Source organism: Vespula vulgaris, chromosome 1 (assembly GCF_905475345.1).
Source record: "Vespula vulgaris chromosome 1, iyVesVulg1.1, whole genome shotgun sequence".
Taxonomy (NCBI): domain Eukaryota; kingdom Metazoa; phylum Arthropoda; class Insecta; order Hymenoptera; family Vespidae; genus Vespula; species Vespula vulgaris.
The window spans coordinates 2,229,516-2,251,982 of record NC_066586.1 but is presented as its reverse complement, the minus strand read 5'-3'; the positions used below and the strand labels follow the sequence as shown (position 1 = coordinate 2,251,982).

Here is a 22,467-nt window from a genome sequence, read left to right as displayed (position 1 = left end):
ATATCGTGGGGAAGAAAAAGAAAATAAAAAGAGAGGAAGAGATGTCTGGGAGGGAAAATCGAAAGGAATATAATAGTATCCCATATGGAGAGAAACCTACGAAATTCGCGGTTGTGTCAAGAAGGAAGTGGACCGGTAGTCGATAAAAGAAGGCGGGAAACTCGAAGGACGATTGGAAGAAGAAGAAAACGACAACGATGACGACGACGACGACGACGACGAGTTGGAATAGAGGAGTCCAAATAGAGGAGAAGTGAGCCAGCCGCAAGGCATGGGATAGAGAGTGAGAAACGAAGATAGGAGAGGAAAGAAGAGAGAGAGAGAGAGAGAGAGAGAGAGAGAGTAAGGGAGGAGGCGAAATTGTCATTCGTGCACTGCATACAAATCGCGGGGCGTATCTTCGAGGCATACGAGGCGCTCGTGATATTCAATCTACGAGCCTTTAAGCTCTCTCATCCCTTACTCCGAGTGGGAAAGAAGTGGTGCTCTCGGTAGGGGTAAAGGCCGACCGTGGATTCACCGAGATGGAAAACACATGTTATCGACAAGCTGTCCCTTTTACGGTGGCTTCTTTGCTAGGGAAAGTGAAACTACGACGAAAGAAAGATGAGCGAGAAAAAGAGATGAGATAGAAAGAGAGAGAGAAACTAATGCATCGTACTCTTCGATACAAAAAATTATATGACACCCGTAGACATTAAAATGTGTAGTATGAGAAAATTTATTGGGCATATATACCTAGATCGTATTACATCGATAAAGAATACGAACGTTTTATTGAATCTTGCTTATCTTTTCAGAATTTAATTAATTGCATTGTTCAGTGCTTCGATAAAAGTGATAAATAACAGAAGTAACACTCAAGAACGTAAAGTATTTCCGCAAAGGCGCCGAACCGTTCGCGTATTATCAGCTCCCTTACCTGGAACGTGCGGTTTTCCGCGATAACGCGGCCAACATATCGACCGATCGATATAATCGGAACAGCGCCGCGGAACGCCGTAATAAAGCAACGAAGGCACGATGCGCTTCGTAGTTCGAACGGGTAACCTTGATTTTGGCGAATCCTCGCCTTTCGGATTCGTGCCAGCGATGATTCATAGCGCGAGATTAACGCGAGCCGTTCTCTCCGTCTCGACTTTCGCGGCTTCGTTGTGCCATAGACGAATAGTAGTTGTGCGCTAATGCGGGACCGCTTTATTTTTTCTTTCTTTTTTATTTTTTTATTTTTCCTTCTTCTTATCGAAATATACGAGTTTCTTAGATACGAATAAAACGTTTGAACTTTAATATATATATATATATATATATATATATATATATATATATACATACTAGGTTCGTAACCAGCGTTTGACTTGCGGTAGTCAATGATACTAATTATTCCACACGTACATTCTCGTTTAGTTTAGGTCTATACAAATATCTGAAAATAAATCTACGAAGCAATTAACAGTAAACGTCATAAAGGTCTCAAAGAGATAATATTAGCCGAAGTAAACTCTCTCGAGATGTACGTTAAGAATATAAATGATTTATACGATTTTCTTGATTCATGATCGAGAAGTCTGTTCTAACGTCGTGTCAAACTGTCGCGGTATTGCTTTGCGGAATCCTCCCAAAGGTAGGAAGTTACACCGACGCAAGAAAGAAGGATCCTGCGGCTTCCATCGCTGACTCGCGACTAGCTCACAATCTTCGAGACGGGAAAAGGATCATAAATTTTCACAGGGATGATATTAAAATTTCTTTTCCTTTAGAAACGGAGATAGGTATATATGTAGGTATGTGTTGCTGCTTACCACCTTAAGGAAATGGAAAAACGTAAAGGACTCGAAAGCATTAATCATACGGGTAGATTTCTCTTCTGTTATTATTACATATGACTCTACGTTGATACCTAGATACCTAGGTAGAATGGAGAAAGAGGAAAAATTTACATGTGCGTATTTCGAACCTGCATTTTGATTTTAGAAGTAGAAACGTAGTCATGATAAACCGTGAAAAGAAACTTTACTTAACTTATCGTCGTTACATCGATGATACTAGACTCAAAGAGGTAACATCTTTTAACGTCATCCCATCCTACCCCTCCCTTTCGTCCAGATGCAACGGAAGCAACGTCTCTTTGCGAAGATCATTCCTCAAAGAGCTCACGAAGAGTATGTTTCGTGACCTGCGAATATTAAACTGATCTTACTTTTCCCAGTGAGCTTTACAGTGGTAAAGGCAAAAGGCAAAAACGAGAAAGGATCTAAAGCTTAAGCAAGTACCTTTCTACGTTTTGCCATATTTTGTCCATACACAGTTCGTTATGTCGCGGTTGCGTGAAATTCCGCGAAAACAAAGTTTGCGGTCTCTTTACAAGTGGAATTATTTACTAAAGAATCCTACGAATGGGATACTTAAACAGAGAGAACTTTCAATCGACTTTATACCTACACGAGTTCATTTGTCAAATCTTCAAAGCGAATCGTACAAAATTTCGTATCTTTTTTCGGATAAACAAAAATATATTACCAATGTAACTTTTATTACGATCTATAGATATTTTCAATCGACCGTCGTACTCGGAATATTTTTTCCATTTTTTTGATCCATCCATACGTAATCTTCTCGAACGTACTACAAAGCTAGATTTGGTAGGATGATCCAATTTTTCGGTCGCATTCCTCAAATGAGACAACGCATGGTGTTACCTCGCAGCGAGTACGTTGACAATTATCTCATCCATCCTGAGTCGCACGTTATCTCTATATTCGTACACGAATACCAAGCTATTTGCATCAGTTAGCTGTACGAACGATTATCCTCGAAATTGGAGAGCGCAGAACGTCATATTCTCGTGCAATCCTGCGTTTCGAATTATCGATCGTTCTAACACTCTTATTTACGTTTATCGCGAAAATTTACGAATCTTCGCAATAACACACGAAAAGGAACGAATGAATATTATTGGTATTGATATTTTAAAAAATTTAGAGCAGAAAAATTACTACGTTAATTAGTCGGTAGATTTATACTTTTATTTATGTATCTACGTTTCCTTCGAAAATGCTTGGAAATAATGCTTTACGTCCGACTCGTTGAAACTTTGTATGTTTTCAACGCGAAACGAACGGGCCACTTTACGCTACGCGCACTTTAATAAGTAAGGGCTGCTTACCGCGTGTTTCTGTTACTATACGAAATTCGAAGAACGCTGTGAATTTTAGAACGCCTGCTGCAATACACAATCTCAACGTAACGTTGTGCTTCCACTGCGTACGTTCGTCGAAGCTTCGTAGAAGGACGATCGATAAAAATATTCGTGAATGAAAAGAAAAGAAACAAAAAAGAGAAGAAAAAAGAAATACGAGCGTAAAAAAAATTTTTCGTTTTATTAATCTTAAATTAACGTATATCATTCGTTGTATCGTCAACGGTAGTTGACAAAGTGTAGTTCGATAATAAGATTTATTAATAAGAAGAACGTTTTTAGCGTAGGAGTGAAATACAACGTATAAGCTTTCCCAATGAATTACGGGGAATCGATTGGAATTGCAAATGATTTCTTCGATATCTCGTATCGGCATTCGTAGAAGGAATAGTTTATCGTCATCGTAGGATTTCGATATTACTAGAAACGATCGTGGCACGTTACTTGCTTACACGATACGACGCCGTTCTCTGATCGCTCAGCGGTCAGATCGCTAAAAATAATTACGAGCGACCGGACTCGTTGGATCAGCAATCACTCGGCAGTCTACCTGATAGTCGACAATGCGAACGGAACACCTCTATTAAGCCGTTCCGTTTTATCCGATAGATCTTTACGACTTTCATAGATCATCTATTATCGAAGATTATTCCTTTTTTCTCCTCTCTATTATTTTTTGTTATTTTTATTACCACGAGAGATATTATTTTCTTCTTTCTTTTTCTTTTTTCGTCGAATTGGTATGTTAAGAAAAGAAATCAGAAATCATGCATAGGTTAATGAGGCGATAAAACGTATCGTCGTCGATAACGATCGGGACACCCACGCGACGTTGTCGGTCCGTTAAAAATAAGAACGTGCTGAGGATCGATCGATCTTCGGTGCGAGGTCGACTCGATCGGTGAGAGAGCTCGTGGGTTGGCGTCGTCGTTGGATCGACGCTCGCGCCCAGCAGTCTACCTGCCGACGGTTCTGCTCGACTGCCGGTGGTGGAGTGCCGGAGGTGGAGTGCCGGAGGTGAAGGCGGCACGGCGTATACGCTCACCACACGTGTGGTCCCCCACCAAGAGGACTCGTACCTCGTTGTGCTGCCTTTCTCTCTTTCTCTCTCTCTCTCTCTCTCTCTCTCTCTCTCTCTTTCTCTCTTTTTCTTCGTCTTCTTCTTCGTCCTCTTCTTCTTCTTCTTCTTCTTCTCCTTAGTCTTCCTCCTCCTTGGCTCTTATTCCTCTTCTTCGGCCCCTTCTTCACCATCTTCTTCCTTCACCTGCGTATGTCCCCGGACACGTGTCCGTATGTGTCCCTACGCGCCACACGGTATATAGAGCGTACCTGCGGCTTCTCCTTCCGAGTATGGGCACAGGGCCGTACGTGCTCGGGATTCGTACTCGGCCGCTTTCGCGATGACGAGCCATCTCGAGCGACACCCCCTTCCTTCCTTTCTTTCAACCCCCTCCTCCTCTTCCTCCTCCTCCTTTTCTTCTCTCCATCCTCCGCCGCCTCCTCGTTCTCCACCCTTATACGAGCAATCTGGTATCCCGTGCTCTATTCCCACCAAGTATGGACGAGTCCGATCTTGCCAAGGAGACGAGGAAAAACTGCTATTAACCGATTCTTTCGGATATTCGATACTTTACGAGATCTCTTCGCTTTCGACGAATCTACTTTTCTACCATCAAAGATCGCTTCAGAAATTATTTCAAATTTATCTCGAGATTTTTACGCGATAACGAACACTTTTCAAGATTTTTATATCGCCATTCGGTAATAATATTCAATATATTAACGTTACACGGTATTATAATTCTCGTTAAAGTGAAAATTCTATTCGACATGTTTCTTCCAATGTTTCCGAGTAACTTTGTTCACCGTGATATGAAATTTTGCTTAGATAAATTTTCTTGCTCCAAAGTCGTCCAAATGTCGCGATATCGGAGTACGTTATTGAACGAGTTCGATACAATAAAGTCGAATCTTCACGGTTGCCCTTTTTCTCTTCTGCGAGTAACGAGAAAGGAAAGAGGTAAAAGTAGGATGAGAGAAGTGGCAAGAAGACGGGAACGCAATTTGTTTCCGGAGGAGTCGTGTAGAGTCGATACCAGTCGATACCAGTCGATACGAGTCGATACGAGTCGAGCGTAGGTTCGATGTGTATCGAGACGCGCGCCGTTTAATTTTACATTTTGGGACGACGCACTAGAAGCAAGAAAGCAGAGGAACGGGGCTCGGAAGACCGGCAGAGAATCGAACAACAGGTTCTTCGCGACGTGTGTGACTTTGCAAGACTTGGCGGGACTTCGCACCGCTCGCCGATGAATCTGCTTTTTTCGCGGGATCATTTTTTGGCGCGCGAGCGAGCTCCTTCGGACCTTTACAAAGTAGCTTTCTGAAACGTCGGGATAATTATTTCAGTAAGAACCTTGTTTTTTCTTCTTCTTTTTCTTCTATGTTTCTTTCTTTTTTTCTTTTTTCTTTTTTTTCCCTTTTTTTTTTTGATTTTCTTTCTCTTCATCTACCTCCTACTCTTAAAACCATCTCCGTTTTTTGTCTTCTTTTTACCTCTTTCCTCCCACTCTCTCTCTCTCTCTCTCGCGCGCGCTCGCGCGCATCCCCCACCCTCTTTTCTTCGATCTTTGTTCATGTTATTATTTTTATATTCATCGGTATAACCACGTATTATACGGATAAGTAGGTATACGGACATAAGCGTTATATTTCCCACAATTATTGTGTATTCCTCATAAAGGACAAATTGTCGGGCTATTAAAAGCGTCTGCTCCTCGTTGTCGGAAGTGGAACGTACCGCGCCACTTAAGATTTTCTCGTAACTTCCAACGGTCTAGAGAGAAAGACGGATCTTAATTGCAACTTTCCCGTTGTCGCTTACAAGACGTAACGTACCTACACGAGACAAAGTTTATGAAGGTTACGACAAAGAGGAGAATGGTATTCCAAACTATATGTATGCTTGTATGTACGTTGGTAGATATGTATTTCGTAGACAAAGATGGGATCTTTCGACCTACTTCGAGAAATCGTTCGAATTGGAGAATATAAATTCGATGTTGGTTCGATGATATTGTAAAGGAAGGCCGGGAGGTCGGAGTTTGTACGAGAGGAAGGACGGTTGCTGGAAAAAAAAGATTTTCAAGTGGGAAAAGACAGATCTTCCTATTTCGTTTCTTTTTTTTTCGTACCTTCGTCTTCTTTTTCTATGCAATTAGAGCGGAAACTTTCTAATTTCTAATTTATAAACTATAAGGAATGACTTTGCCTGCGAAGAGAGAGAGAGAGAGAGAGAGAGAGAGAGAGAGAGAGAGAGATCGAAGGCGAGAACGATCACGAGTTTTTCCATCTTACATAATTACAGAAATAATTACGATCCGCGAAATAAGACCAAGACGCGGTCGAGACGTCGATATAAAGGATCGTGGCGGACAATCCCGTAGCGACAGGTTCTCACGGTTAGGAAAGCAAGGTGACTAGACGAAGATATCGGGTATAGAAAGAGGAAGAAAGAGAAAGAGAGAAAGAAAGAGAGAGAGAGAGACAGAGAGAGAAATCGGTTTATTTACAAAGAGAGATGCAAAAAGAGAGCACGCACGATTCCTTCGTTGCGCTCGCACCCTTCCCTCTCTCTTTCTCTCGCTCTCTCCTTCTGGCAACTCGGCCGTTTCTCCTTTCCTCCGCAGCGCGGCCGACTATAAGCCAACAGAAGTAAGGACGGGTTTCCGATTAAGGCCTTATAATTGACGTCTCGGGCCCCCCGTCTGGCTTAGTCACCGGGAACTGGAAGAGGGCCGTGCGGAGCCGCTTTTACGGATCGCGCGGATCAACAAACCGTCTCCGCGCACACGGAGCCACGCTTTACCGTAAAGTTCGCCTATTCACCTACGCCAAGAGAATGATTGCTCTTTAGGATGGGGCCGGATTTAAAAAAAGAAAAAGAAAAAAAGAAGAAGAAGAAAAAAATAGAAGAAAGATTCTCACGAACGTGCTATAAACCGAGACTGAGTAAGGAAATCCAGTTAGTCTTTGTTTCAACGTCGTTCAGTCGAACTAAATCCCTTTAATCAAAGACAAAGTTAGAAATTTGTCCTTAGAGAGGAGAAAGACTTTCTTCCCTTTCACGTTTTACCCATTCCGTATGAGATACTCACGGGTGACGATAATGGGATAAGTCGTGTTAACTTTCGATAGCCGTCGTGCAAGACGTAATGCACCGGCACCGGCAGTGTTGCTAGCGGTTGGCTGTCGAGCAAACGAGCGCGCGCAAGTTTCGAACTCGTTGTAAACGAGACGAGTTACGTCGACTCCTCCAACGCAAGGTTCCTCCTTTGGGAAGGATAAAATGAAAAGTCGAAAAGCAAATTAACACGTACGGGCGAGCGTCGAATCGATCGTGTTCGTGGGTGGACGATAGTCGACAAATTCTCGAGTAGCTTAGCTACTGCGACATTCTTTTAAAAGATTCCCTTTAAGGTCGGGTCAAAGCTAGACGGGTCGAGGTAAAGTAAAGATTTACGAGATGGTACGTTCGTACCATCTCTTGTGGCACGTCGTTGATCGTACCGTGTAGTTTTACGGAGGTTCCATGAGGAGTCACGAGTTATTACGGCGTTCTATATTAAGACGGCCAGAGTTAAGGACGCGAAATTTAGGAAGCCGAGATAAGAGAGTAAAATTCGTTGAGTACGTCGGTTGCGTCGGGGAGGATTTCGGGGAAGAACACGAGGGGAAGGGAAAATAAGAGACAGAGAACGAGACGAGACGAGACTCGGAGAGAAAAGTTGTTGGGCGCAATGACCGCCTGTAAATTGGACTACCTTCAAAAGTTCGCGCCGGGCGCGTTCTTGGCGCGGTCCTCGTTGGAAGCGTCGACTGTTGTCGGCGGCGAGCTAATCGCCGATTACGTTCGAACGAGGCACAACGAAAGGGAGGAACTCTCTCTCTCTCTCTCTCTCTCTCTCTCTCTTCCTCTCTTCGCTTGGCTTTTATTTATACATACACGGAAGTCGTTTACTCACCGTAGTCCGGTCGAACGACGGCCTGGACCGCCTGTTCGTTCTTCTTGCTGCGAATCACCGGCTCACCGAGGATCGTGAAGTTTCTGGGTCCAACCCGATTCACAAACACTAGATACACTTTACCCCGCTTAATATTGGCGCGCACCACACCACTCTGATCTCCTCCTGCTCCTCCTCCTCCACCTCCACCTCCTCCACCTCCTCGTTGTTGCTGTTTGCCGGCGGCATTGTTGTCGTAGCCCTCGTATCCGCATACGGTCGATTTACCGGGCGCGGACTTGTCGCGAAAGTGTAGCCTGACGCTGTCGTTTTTCTGTAGCGGTGGAAAGCCTGGTTGACTCTTATAAACGTGCTTTACCTCGAAGGTTACGGCATAGTTTGATCCAGGCTTTCTAACCGAGGACATGCTTCTGGCCTTTCCCTCGAAGACCGTGGGTGCCAAATAGGCTCTATTACCGACGTCCATATCGGGACACCAATTTTGACCTCGACAGGTACCCTTGATCTTGCATCCGCGTCTTTGCTCGCGCGGAGAGTCCGCCCTTCCGCGATTCTTTCCACGTTGCTTGGTCGACCGCGAGAACCGGCCGTCGTTGGCGGTCGGTACTTCCTCACGATAGGGATAATAGGCTGTGGCGGCTTCTGCGGCGGCTTTCGAGGAAATCTCTCGAGGAGACGCTTCTTGCGAGGACGAGTGTCTTGGTCGTCGCGTCAACGGACTCACGTCGATTCGCGAATTCGTTTGGGGATGCAAAATGGGCTGTAGCGCCGTGTCGAGGGCTGTCGTCCTTGAAGCTTCGCGATGCTTCGCGCTTTCCTCGAGGGTGTTCCGATTGGCGGGGGGTGCCGCAGCTAACGCGAACGCGCCCCACCAGCCGCTTAAGAATCCGGCCAAAAGCAGAGACGCCCACATCGTCCGAGCTGCTTGACGATCTTCTCGGGGGTGGTGAGGTGTTCTAAGCCTCGGTCACCCCGAAGAGAGAGAGGAACCACCCCGTCGCGTTACCCTCCGTCTTCCTCTCTCTGTTCTTTCTCTCTCTCTCTCTCTCTCTCTCTCTCCCTCTCTCTTTCTCTCTCTTTCTCTCCGTTAAAATCTCTTTTCTTCGAAAGTATCGGAAACGTCTCGTACGATCGTTCACGACGCGTTGTACCACCGATAGAAGCAATAACAAGACGTCGACGCGTCCACCGAAGAGATTAGCGGTAGTCTCATCTTCGTCGTCGTCGTCGTCGTCGTCGTCGTCTTCGTCGTAGTCGTCTTTGTCGTCGCCGTCGTCATTATCATCGTCACCCTCGCAATCGTCGCGTTTAGTATCGTCCTCTTCATCGTCGCGCGAGTTCGCGCGCACGATAAAAGAAGAGAGAGAGAGAGAGAAGACGATCTCGGCTCGGGTAGAGACGACAGTCCCGATCGGGCGAGATGAGTACGATCGTGTTGGTCAGTAATCGCGTCGAGGGTGTCCGCTCAGGACGCGGAATCATCGCGACGCATCTCGCTATTTCGTCCTTCGAAAGTCGCGCGATCCGCCGCGCGGCCCACCCTCTATCTATCCGTGATCGCACGCGCGCGCGCGCGCGCACCACGGCTAAATGTCTCTGTCTTTCCCTCTGTCTCTCTCTCTCTCTCTGTCTCTCTCTCTCTCTCTCTCTCTCTCTCTCTCTCTTGCTCGCTAGATCTCGTTCTCTGCGTGTCTCCGCGCGCGGGTGAACGCGAAAGGAAGAAAAAAAAAAAGGAAAGATGGTAAAGAAGAATAGATGGGACACTTTACGAAATACGTGGAATCGATCGCAGTGTCGGGTCGATCGCGATCGCGAAGAAAAAGGGGAACGGGATGGAAAGGGGAGAAGGAGTAGGAGGAGAAAGTCGAAACGCGCACGACGACGGATCGACGACGGCGATCTAAGTGAATTATCGCGAAGCGATGGTTGCCGACGGTAGACTTTTCTTTTCTGCGACGGCTCGACGTCAGCGTCGTCGCGTGCACGAGGACCTCGTGTCACGTCTCGGCGGAGAAGGGATCGTCGTTGGCCCCGCGTCGGGCGCGCGCGACGGTTCAAATTAGACTGAGCGGGCCGCTCGCGCGGACCGAGGCCGGCCACAGAGGCGGCGCCTCCTGGTGGACGCCGGTCGAGGCTTGCCGCGCGCTCGCGCAGAGTCGGAGAGAGAGGGAGCGCGGACTCTCGCGAGCTCCTCCGCGCGAATCCCTCCTCGACCCGACCTTTCTCTTCCTCTCTCTCTCTCTCTTTCTTTTTCTTTGCCTCCTCTCTCTTCACCTCTCCCTTCCTTCACCATCGGTCTTCTCTTTACAAAGTTCGAGAAGATGACGATGACGATGACGACTGGCTACCCTCTCTCTTCTCTGTTACTCTCTTTTCCTTTCTCTCTCTCTCTCTCTCTCTTTCTCTTTCTCTTTCTTTCTTTCTTTCTTTCTTTTTCTTTCTTTCTCTTTCTCTCTCTCTCTCTCTCTCTCGCGTCCGCCCAAAATAAAGTCTCGCCCCTCTTTCGCACTACTTCCGACTCGAACGCGCGTCTCCAGAACGTGCGCGCAAGACCAAGACTAAGAAAGAAAGAGAGAGACAGAGAGAATGAGAGCTCTCGAGAGCTGCCAATCAAACGAGAGTCGCCCTCTTAAACGGCTACTTTTTCACACTCGGCCCATGACAGATTAATCTCGGCCTAAACGACGACGCTCCAACGAAGCGTCGTATTCCTCTTCCAATCAACGTCGAACTCGAGTCCGTCTCGTACAATCCTAGCTGCTGTTGCCCCGCGAGCCCTGGTCGAATCGTCCTGGTCGTTTCGCGCTATAGAAATAAAAGTGCGTTTGATGTCGGCGCCCGCGTACCGCTGGGACCGACTCCCGAAATTTGGTTTCGTCTCGTGAAACGCAGGGAATTCATTTACGATCGGTGCCCTATCGATCCGACCGTGGGATGCCATCTCGAAAAACGAGAAGAGTGAATGGGACGTTTCGAATGGAACACCGAATCTTTTTCCGTCCTTTCATCCGTATATTTTCACTATATACGAGATAGGTGTTCTTCTTCTTACGTAAAAGAAGTCTTTCGATTTACTCTTTGGAAAGTAGGAAACTTCTTATTCCTCTTACATAGAATGTTTCGCAAAAATCGTATTAACCCGTTTCCTTATCCGTTTCGCGAAAGATACGAAAAGGTGGAATAAGATGGAACGGAGTAAGGGCAAGTAGGTAATATATCCGTTACAGAAGGGTATAGATACGTTCAAAGGAAAAGTAGAAGGCAAACGGAGCCAACTTGCTCCGAGAAGGAGGAATATTGCTCTCTTCTCGATTCACCCGAGCAAATGTTCGATTTGTTACGTTCTAATACCATAGTTGGATCGTTGTTTCATTGTTCGAGGTTAACATCGTCCAACTTTGAAATTGACTCGTTGTTGTTGTTTCGGTGGCATCGAATGTGGTGGACGGACAACCTTGGTTGGCAGATAACCGCGCTAAGAGATACAGACAAAATCGAGGACAAACGCGGCGTCGCGTCGATGTGAAACGAGGACGAAGGAGTTACGGTTTCTCCTTCTCAGAGAAATAGAGAGAGAGAGAAAGAGAGAAAGAAAGAAACATAGGGAGAGAAACCAACGCATATCGGGACAATAAGAAGGTAAATGCGAGTCTTCGGTAACTAGCAGCAGCTGCCGACCAATGGCAAACACTTATCGACAAACACTTTCGATATTGGCAAATTGCTTTTAGTCGTAGCCCTTGCTTCTTTATCCCTCTCTCTATCTTTCTCTTACATACAGACACACACACACACAACATCTTACCTTCTCTCCTCTCTTCGCAATACTCGTTCATCTCGCTCGCTCGCGTCCATTCGCGCTACATCGGCTACTCCAAGGAGAAGTTAAATCGAATCCAGTAACTGCAGTCGAAGAACAAACTGGCTGTGGATAGCGAGTCGGTGTGGAGTACGGTAAGAGAAGAGAGAGAACTGCTATCAAGGGCCTCAGAGAGGCGAGAGGTTAGAAGCTCGAAGGGGAGTAACTCCTGATGGGTAACTTTCGCGAAGTTTGATGCTTCGCAAATCAATGACCATTCGTCGGGGCGCGTTAAATTACTCTCGACTCGGCGCACTTTCTCTACGCTCGAGTACGCGAAAGAGAGATAGAAATACAGAGAGGAGAGAGAGAGAGGGAGAGAAAGAAGGGTGGATTTAACGCTTTTCCTCTGTCGTGGGCAGGGGTTAATTATCTGCGCAGATCCGACCCATCTCTGGCTCGGATTGAAACCTTCTTGTTTCTTTTTTCTTTCCTCTTTCCTTCTTTTTTTTCTTTTCTCTCCTCGTTGGCTTATTTCACTTATTTTCCAATTTTCGACGCAAGTACGTCGACGTGTAAGCTATGCCAACAAAATGCATTCCTTAAATTACATAACGTTCAACTAATCGTATCATCTAGGTGTAAGTAATTTATGGAATTATGAGAATTTTGAGAAGGGAGAATGATTACCTAAGGAATCTGTAGAGAGAGAGAGAGAGAGAGAGAGAGAGAGAAGATGGTATATTCTCTTAGAATTTATCTATTCTTGAAATAGCTTCGAGCACGTAGAAGATACGAACGATCTTTTTGGGAAAACCATCCGATGGTATCTCGATGATCGAAAGTATTTACGAGAAATGCTAAAAATATGTGTCGTCCTTGGTAAATAAAACACCTTTCTCTTGTGAGGGAAACCTTTTGAAAGGAGAAACACAGGCTTTGCCGAAAGGCTTTTACACCCTTCATCTCTCGGCTTACACGTACGGGAGATAGAATGAGAGAGGGTGGAAGAAAAGTGGTGGAAGAGGAGGGGAAGGGAAGACGACAACGACGACGACGACGACGACGACGACGACGTCGAGAGGATGCCGGAACTTTGTCGGAAGAACGTCGTAACTCGTATCAGTTCGGCTGATAAAGAGAGGGTGTGAGAGCGACGGAAGAGTAAAAGAGGGATAGGCGATAAGTAGGAAAGTGTTGCACGCGCAACGTTAATAATTTCAAGGAGTGATACTTTGAAGTTTCCGATCGTTATGCTTTGTCGAGAAAGTTATCGATCGAGGCAAAGTAATGAGGATCATGAGAACGGATAAAGAGAAAAAAGGAAGAAAGAAATGGTACAAAGAAAAAGAAAAGAAAAATAATAAAAGATAGCTTCAGTTAGCCATTTAGTTCGTTCGTTCTATCGTATGATGAAGGTAACTTCGCTCGTAAGAAAAGTATTAACTATTAGAGGCTACAGTTGGAGTATGTTCGCATCGTAAAAAAAGGGATTCGTAGTGTCGTGTCGCATAGCATAATGTCGCGTTTCGCCGGCTGCGAATTTTACGTCGAGCAATCGGCTTCCTGAACTTTTAATGTCGATATTTACGACAGAAATTGGTTCGGTACGAAGGTAAATAAGGGTTCGGTCGACCATCGATCGTTAAAGGGACGAACGGTAAAGCATAAGTGATTTTAAGATTAACTATCTCCTGTTCGCTGATTAACGACGATGAACGCTATTCGATGCTATTTAACATCTCAATCGAATTTCATCTTGGATATCCTGTTATGTGCGTTACATTTAAGAGTAACTTTATTTAATTCGAACTCCCCTATAGCGGTTGATTAGCATACAATTTTCTTCGTAATTGTACTAGCGCGGATTCTTAATTGTAGTGGTGTATTTATGTAAGTCAAAGTAAACGCGAAATCATATAAATAAATATTAATGTGAAACTCGCGGAAGTCGAAGTCGAGTTATCAAACTTCTGGATATCTAATTATAAAATTAAACGTCAAAGTATAAATAGCCCTGGAAGGAAATCCAAACGGAAAGGATATTTGTTCGAATGAGAGATAAAATCATTTAAACAGTTCTGATGATTAAGAAATTACAAATTTTTAACTAAATATGCCGTCTTCAGGGATTTAAAAATATTCGCATTATATGTACTTACATAAAGTACATATATATATATGCACTCTAGCAAAAAAATTTGAAAATCGTGAAGTACATAACTTAAGCGACGTTTCGTGATTGTTAGTTCAAATAAAAACCAAGGAAACAGACAAAGCGAAATCGGCGAGACGGTTTCTTCTTAAACTCGAAACGGAGGAGAGACGGTATGAAAGAATTTGTTAATTTTTTTTTCTTTTTTATTTTTCCTTTTATTTCTTTTCTAACGAAAAGAATTCAAACATACGAACGTTGTGGTCTTGTGGCATAAAAACATACGCATCCACGTTAGCATTAAGTCGTGCTTAACCGTTCGCTGCTTCGAGACTACGAAAAAGATTACATTTCGTTTATATATTTTTCGTCTCTTTTTCTCCCTTCGTATTTCGCTTCTTCTTTTCCTTTTGTTTTTCTCGAAAAAGCACCGACGATACGTGCCCTTTGCAAGAATTTCTCAACCCTGGCCGCTTTCGAAAACGGACGTCTGAATGGGCTACGATTTCAAGGTGCACGCTTTCCTTGAAAAGCCACACAAATACGGTTTTTCGCGTGGTTTTCGAATTTGCCCTCTCTCTCTTTTTCTCTCTCTTTCTCTCTCTCTCTCTTTTCCTCTTCGTTTCGCATTAGACAGAACTTGGAGAAACGACGCTAGGTTGTTCGTATAAAAGAGCCAAATTTTGTTAGTCCGACTTTAAAAGAGACAGTTTACGCCCGTTAGGATATTTATGGATTTATTGTCATGTCTTTTCAGGGTAACGGAGTTAGACCTTTGGACTTTTCTAGGTAATAACACGGAGATAAATCATTTTTTATATTATTTCCTATAAGATGTCTAAATTAAAAAGAAAAAGAAAATATATATACATGTACGTGTGTATATATATATATATATATATATATATATATATATATATATATATCTGTATGTATATCTGTATATACGCGTGTATGTGTGTGTGTGTGTATATATATATATATATATATATATATATATATATATATATATATATATATTTAACTCATGAATGGTATTGGAAACTAGTAAATCGACAGGCTGTTTCAAAACCTTTCGTAAAATGGGAACTGAAAATGCGCTATGGATTAGACCCGCCACAGCTGACAGCTTTCGGAACGTGAGCCTACGTGACAGCTGTTCGTTTTCAGCCAATTATTACAGTTGCCTTTGGCACATCTTCTATAGGCATGGTCATTATTGTTTTTCTAATTGCTCTTATAACCAGCATTTTACGTTAACGTTTCGTGTAACAACTGCAAGCTAATTGACTGGTAACAGTATGCATTCAATGGAATATACAAAAACGAATATATATAAATATATTTTTTATAGTTAACAACTTTACAATGCACACGAGAATAAAGATATGTATACATGTGTATGTGTGTGTGTGTATTAATCGTTTTACGATTTGTTTCTACAATTGAATTAATCGTAATTCGATAAATCGTAACCTTTTTTCCGTACCGATAACGATATCATCGTTAACGTCGAAAAAACTATCGAAGTTTTACAGTGTTCTTAAAATCCTCGACGGTTTTTCGAGGCGAGAAGACAAAAATAAGTTTCCTAGAATCTCCCATCGTTATCCAAGAGGGGTTGAAAAGCATCCGAGGGAGCATCGACGGCACGCGACTTAGCCTCCTTCGTTTCATGCCCAACACGAACACCTTTCGGGGGTGGCGCATCCTCTTTTCACACCATGGGACTGTGGAAAACAGGGTAGTGATTTATGGGCCGACACTGGACGTAAGGAATCTCTTTCTCTCGTTCTCGTTCTCTCTCGCTCTCTATCTATCTATCTCTCTATCTCTCTCTTTATCTCTCTTTCTCTATCTCTCTCTATCTCTCCGGCTCTCTAATGGCTCACGTAAACGTCTCAATTTCGTCGCTAATCCTACCATCGACCTCGTACCGCTTTTACGATCGTATTCGTTGCGTTTAATTCCTTTTTTCTTTCCTTTTCTTTTTTCTTTCTTTTAAATGTTCCAGCGAGATCAACGAACCTTTTTATATTTGTACTTTCGTTCGAACATTTACAGAAGCACAGGAGAAAAAGAGAAAAAGAAAGAAAACAGAAGAAATCAAAAAAGGAGAGAAAAGAAGAAAAAAGAAATTGTACCATCGTCGTAATAGTTTAAAATTGTCAGTTTTATGGGTCAATGAACATTAACAAGTAGTTGGTTGCCGAAGGAAAGTGCATCGTTATTTAAGAAGAGAATGAGAGGAACAGAGATAGAAAGAGAGAAAGAGGAAGGGAGAAAGAGATAGAGAACGTTTTGTCGACTGTCGGTCCTAGGTTTGCGATCGCGGTGGTCGTGCGCCGTGGGTGGGTGGAGGTAGCCAAGCCGTGGGCTGCTCATGCGTCGATCGTAAGGTCGTATTATTGTGCACGACCATTTTCCAGCAGGGCACGAACGAGCGAGGAGAGATCGTGCATTCTGCAGGCGCGCACGGCCGCGCGCCTTTCTTCCTCTTTAATAAGAGCCGCCTGTGCACTCGCTTGTATTTCGACTTCCGGCTGGCCGGGGTCCCCCGGTGCCTAACAGAGATGCATTGTGTGCAACGAAGCACCTGGCACGCGCCAGCTCCTGTCTTTATGTAGCCGCCCACTCTCCTTTCTCTCTCTCTCTCTCTCTCTCTCTCTTTCTTTCTTTTTTTTCTCCCTCTTTCTTCGCGCTCGCACGTTTCATCCACGAGCTTTCAAACGTTCTCCTATAAATTTCCCTATGATTTTTATTTTAAAGAAACTCTTCTATATACGTTTCAAAGACGAATATAACTTCGAAAATAGACTAGGACGCTTTCCAAATTCCCACTCTCTCTCTTTTCGTTTATCTTTCTTTCTCTCTCTCTCTCTCTCTCTCTCTCTCTCTCTTTTCTTTTCTTTCTTTCTTTCTTTTTCTTTCTTTCTTTCTTTCGTCACACCTCATTATCCCCACGCTAGCCGTTAGACCCAGAAACATTTTGGCTCTTAGCAGGCCATCACTGTAATTCGAAGGGCAAGATTAGGGTTCCCAGTTGCCGGCACGCGTCTGCAGTATCTGTCAAAATACGAACGAAGGATATAGCAGCGGGAGAGACAGCGGTAGCTCTCACCCTCCAATATTTTCCAATAGTTTCTTCGACGGAAAAAGGCACGTAGGTCGAGCCCTCGCAACGTTTACCTCGACGTATCTATCGTCGAATCCGTAGCACGGAGGGCCAGCCGGTGGTGTTCCCTTGAGTCATATGCACGTCTTCTCTTCTTTCTACGATTGACGACGAGGAGTCTACTTTCTCTTTCTCTATTTTCTTCCCCTCTTCCACGAGCAATCTCTTTGATTTTTCCTTCGACTAAATTCTTCTGAATCTATCTCGTATTTCCTACGTCAAAGACCCTTCTCGAAAACCTCGAATAAACTGGCGTTGATTCCTCTTTCTCCGGATCTTTACTTCTCCTATACTTATGTACGTATTTACATACATATATACATACACATGGCGAACGAACAAAGGAAAACGAAAAACTTTTCCCCATCTATTTTATTTCACATACCTTTCTTATTATTAATACAAGTGATACTACAAACGCTATTCCCTTTGTTCTCTTTTCAATTTCCTTTGCTGGAAAGTGAATGCTTTAGATTGAAAGTATTAACACGTTTTGTTCGAAGGAATCGATTGCTAAAGTCGATTAAATTTCTCGAAATCGTTTATCCCAAAAGCAAGACCGCTACACTTTACATAACGTTTGTATCGGAGGACTAGATTCGATCACCTTCCATGTCCTCTCCCCTTTTTCTGTTCCCATTAGTAGAAGGTATACTCATCGTACGCTTACATGTAAATTCGTACAAAGGTTTAAATAATTTCATGCAAATCGTTCCTTTGGAGGGAAACCGTGGAAGGTATTCGTATGTATACAATGCTTTCACCGAAAGGGTCGTTCGCTCTCGTTCTCGTTCGTCGACATAATAAATCATAATAAACGTGCGACGCGTAAAGGAACGAAGTTGAGAAGATTCGGAACATTCTCCGTGCATACATCTCGTAACGCCTTTAATAAAGAGGTACTTAATAATAATCGTTGCCGAGAACGACGAAGCCAGTATCTCAATATTAATCCTACGAACTTTCTCTGTCCACCAAAGGTTTTCGAGATAATCTAATATACCTGTCTGCCTCTCTACCTAACCTTCTACCTTCTACAAATTGCGATCATGATTTTAACTCGGTGATATGTATCGTATTTCCTAAAATTATGATTAACTTAGACCACAAAAGAAGAACCGTAACTATGACGAGGAAAATTCATTTATTAACGTCAAATTAACTTTAAATATCCTTTTGATATAAAAACAAAAAAAGAAAGAAATTTATTCGTTTTTATTCGACGTTAACGTTAAACACCAACGTCGAAGTATTTAAATGTCAAAATTGACGTTCAAAATTTTTCACAATTTTCAATCGTTCGATCGTTCGACGATCTTTAATTTCTTTTTTTAAATTTTAATTTTTTTTCTATTCTATTTTTTCTTTTTGCCATTAGTTCTTTTTTTTTTTATTTTACCTATAATTAAAAATTTTATTTAATTTGAAAATCACTTCGAAGCAAATAAATTTAGAATCTTATCGAACTCTCTAAGAATGTCATATCTATCTATTTTCTATTTCTCGAGTAGCGCCGGTTATAAGCGTTTTCGAAGAATGATCGATAAAACGTACGAAGAGAATGACGATGTTTGACCGCGGAGTCAGTGGCTCGCTCTCGGCTTTTATCTCTTGGCATCAAGCGGGCGTACATGATTCATACGTGCCGTCACGGAGACGATAAAAATCATAAATGGTCGCATGCGGATCCACGAATCATTAGTCATACTCACCACTTTCTGGCATCCGTCTTTTCTCGGATCGACGGATTTGATGAAGAAAAATCAATGATATTTCTTATCAACGATATCTAAGAATTCTATAATCTTTTCATTTAGCTAAATATTTCATGAAATCTACGATTATTCATTTCGATGAACGTTTATATTTCTATTTTCGTATTAACACTTTTGTATTAACTTTTTCAACATTCGTGAAATATCGATCGATTAATCCGTTCGTATTTATTATAATTATATCACTTATAATACATTTTGCGAGTTAAATCGTGTTCTTAGTGTCATCAAGAAATCTATAGTTTTAGACAGTAATGATAGTCGATGATTCGAGCGATACTATCTCATCGTTCGTTCGTTCGTTCGTTCATAGTTTCCGCATATGGAAGGTGTGGTCTGGTGTTAATGGATTTTCCGTAGCTCGGAAGTGGCTCAGTCAGTAGTTAGCCGTGCAAGTAGTGTAAGTAATATATAAATGGTAGTTCCGTATCGATTTACCATTCCCTTACTACTCTCTCTCCTTCTCTCTCTCTCTCTCTTTTCTCTTTCCACCTACCTCTCTCTTTCTTCTTCGTTGTACGCAAATACGGTACGATGCCACAGGCGTTAAACATTATTATCCTTTGCGTGATTAGCAATGGTCGTACATACGTACGATCTACCTCTTTGATAAACTCCGCGTATCGTCCAAGTTTGACGTTCTTCGTGAATTAGTATTAGTTTAATATCAACGATCGTTCTTTTGTTCGTCTAATCGACGCTTTTAGACGGAAAAGCGAACGAATCTAACAACGATTAATACGTCCCTATCTACAAATTTCTTTTTAGCATTGTTATCAAAGTTGTATAGAAAAAAAAAAGAAAAAAAAAATAGAAATATTGTAACATAGCTCTTTGATATAGAACGCACTGCATGCATGTTTTCTACGCGAGTCATTTCATACAAACAATACAAGAATATAAAAATAAAAATACAAATAAAAGAAAATAAATACAATAAAAAGAATACAAGAATATAAAAATAAAAATACAAATAAAAAGAAAGGAAGGAAAAATGCGAGAAAAAAGAAAAAAGAAAATACAACAACAAGCTCAAAACCAAAATTCAAACAAAGAGATTTCACGTCGAACCACGAGCTTCCTCCGTGCTTCAGATTTGCTGGTGAAACTTTTATTTGTTTACTTTATCGCCCGTGATTTAAATGTTCTGACTACAAGGAATGCGTAACGATAATAACCATCGACCTCGGTCATCTATGTTAGTCGTTATCGTCGAATGAACTCGACCAATTCAACGTTCTTTATCATTAATTATATGAGGATTTGCAATTAATACTCAAACATACAAATATACTTTTCCGTTATCATCATTAATTTGCACTACTTTTTCTTGTGATCTACTATCAAAAAAATTAAAATAAAATAAAGAAAGAAAGGCAAAGAAAAACAAGTCGATTCGTGGGTAATACGCGATCGATAAGATACAAAATGGCGTAGTCCGTATGTAATAACGAGAGAGGACAAAGAAAAAAGAAAAAAGAAAAGAAAAAAAATACGTTCGTAACGATACGGATAAAAATAATTTTAAATATCAAATATCAGAGATTTTACATGTCCAACTTTAGATCTTTTTCCCATTCAAGGTACAAGTGATCAAACTCTCTCCATTATTTTGTGCGGTCCGGTCTCGTCATTACGAGAAAGAAATCGTGCTGGCAAAGCTGTTAGTCGACCGGCTCGAATTCGCTTTCTCTCTCTCTCTCTCTTTCTCTCTTTCTCTCTCTCGGGAGAAAGAGAAGAGAAAGAAAAGAGAGGATAAAATAAAAAAGAACCAAAACAGAAAGAAACAAAAAAAAGGAAAGAAGAAACAAGAAAAAAAAACAAACAACGAAAAAGAAAGAAAAGAAAAAGACAGAAACAGAAGAGGCAGAGAAGGTACGAGTTCGGTGGTACCGTCGGTCCATGCCGAGACGGTTTCGCGTTTTTTCGCGACGCCGCCGTGATTTGTCACGTGGTGGGTGGCGGACTATTACGTTACATTTACAATTTCACGCGTGCCTCGGAACTCTCTCCTTCTCACATGCACTCGCTCACATATATACATACAATCTGTTTGGCATCCTTCTTCTCTACTCCTCCTACCGGTACAAAATCAAGCTCTTCTCTTCGACGATTCATACGGTTCTGTGAGTTTCTCCGACGAACAACAACGAGAACGACGAAGACGACGACGACGACGACGACGACGAAGACGACGACAACGACGACGACGACGACGACGACTGTGACGATGGTGAGACGTCGTTGGCAAGATTACTCCTGTCGCAGATGTTTGTTTGCCTCTAATTCGATCCAACACAATTAGTCAGTCAGTTCTCGAACTCTCGAACGATAGCTAAACACTATCGTACGAGACCCGATACATCTTGTTCTTGTTTGTTCGCAAATCTACGATTATTTAGAACGATGAAAAGCATTTATCTACTACTACTATTACTACTACTACTACTAGTATTACTACTATATTTTTCAAGCGATATCGAGAAAATCTGTGGTACGATGCGCGATGCTTTTATACGATCGATTCAGCACTACGGTCTGCATTAAACGAAAATAGATCGGCACGCTCGCAGGAATAAACTATGGAATACGATCTTCCTCGTAGCTGCTGCGTGTTTCTTCTCTTCGCCTACTATGTGCGAACGAATACGCTTGCCAGCACGCTCGTAATGACCTTTTTCCTCTTGTTTCTTTTTTTTTTTCTTTTTCTTTCTTTTAAAAGGAAAAGAATAAAACAAGAAACGAAAAGGGAACAAGAAGGAAAGAAACGAAAGAGAAAAAGAAAAGAAAAGTCCAAAAAGAGGAGAAAGGAAAAAATACAAGGAAAAGGAAACAGAAGCAAAAAAGAAAGGAAGAAACAAAGAAATAAAGAAAAGTCAATACCGATGGACGAGTTTATTATCGTTTGCTAGTTGCGAGAAAATACGTGGAATAGGAAGCGCGTCGCATGCGTTCAGGAAGTCGTTGCCACGAAGGAGTGTTATCTGTTTCGAATGCATCGAACGCGAGTCGAACAGAGGAAGAGAAAGAAAATGGTCACGGCTCAGCGGGTAATCGTATCGGTCGTAAGATTCTCCTTGAGAGGGAAGAGACAGAGAGAGAGAGAGAGATCAATAGAGAAAGAGAAAGAAAAATAAAGAAAAATAAAGAAAAATAAAAACAAAGAAAGAGAGAGAGAGAGAGAGAGAGAGTTAAGGAAGAGTAGGATCGTCCTCGCAAGATTCCAAGATTCGCGCTACCGATCTGGTAGGATACACAGAGGCGAGACTAATCGTCGTCGTTGCGAGGCACCTGCTGAGAGCACCGAGCACAACGGCCCAATCCGCATTCCTCTCGATTT

General features: G+C 42.6%; 1 protein-coding gene and 1 long non-coding RNA gene across 3 annotated transcripts in view; one reads left to right on the top strand and one right to left on the bottom strand.

The window, feature by feature from the left end:
• LOC127069705 (protein vein) overlaps positions 1 to 10,298 on the bottom strand; it is a 231,043-nt gene extending 220,745 nt beyond the window's left edge. Inside the window, exon 1 of one of the 2 annotated variants that reach the window (XM_051007051.1) lies at positions 8,224 to 10,298. In XM_051007051.1, coding sequence (XP_050863008.1) covers positions 8,224 to 9,136 — 913 coding nt within the window. In that variant the 5' untranslated portion in view covers positions 9,137 to 10,298. The remainder of the gene's footprint in view (positions 1 to 8,223) is intronic. The other variant, XM_051007062.1, reaches the window with a different exon arrangement.
• The window catches only part of LOC127069774 (uncharacterized), a 275,276-nt gene that overhangs the window by 221,680 nt on the left and 31,129 nt on the right, over positions 1 to 22,467 (top strand). The gene's annotated exons all lie outside the window — the stretch shown is intronic.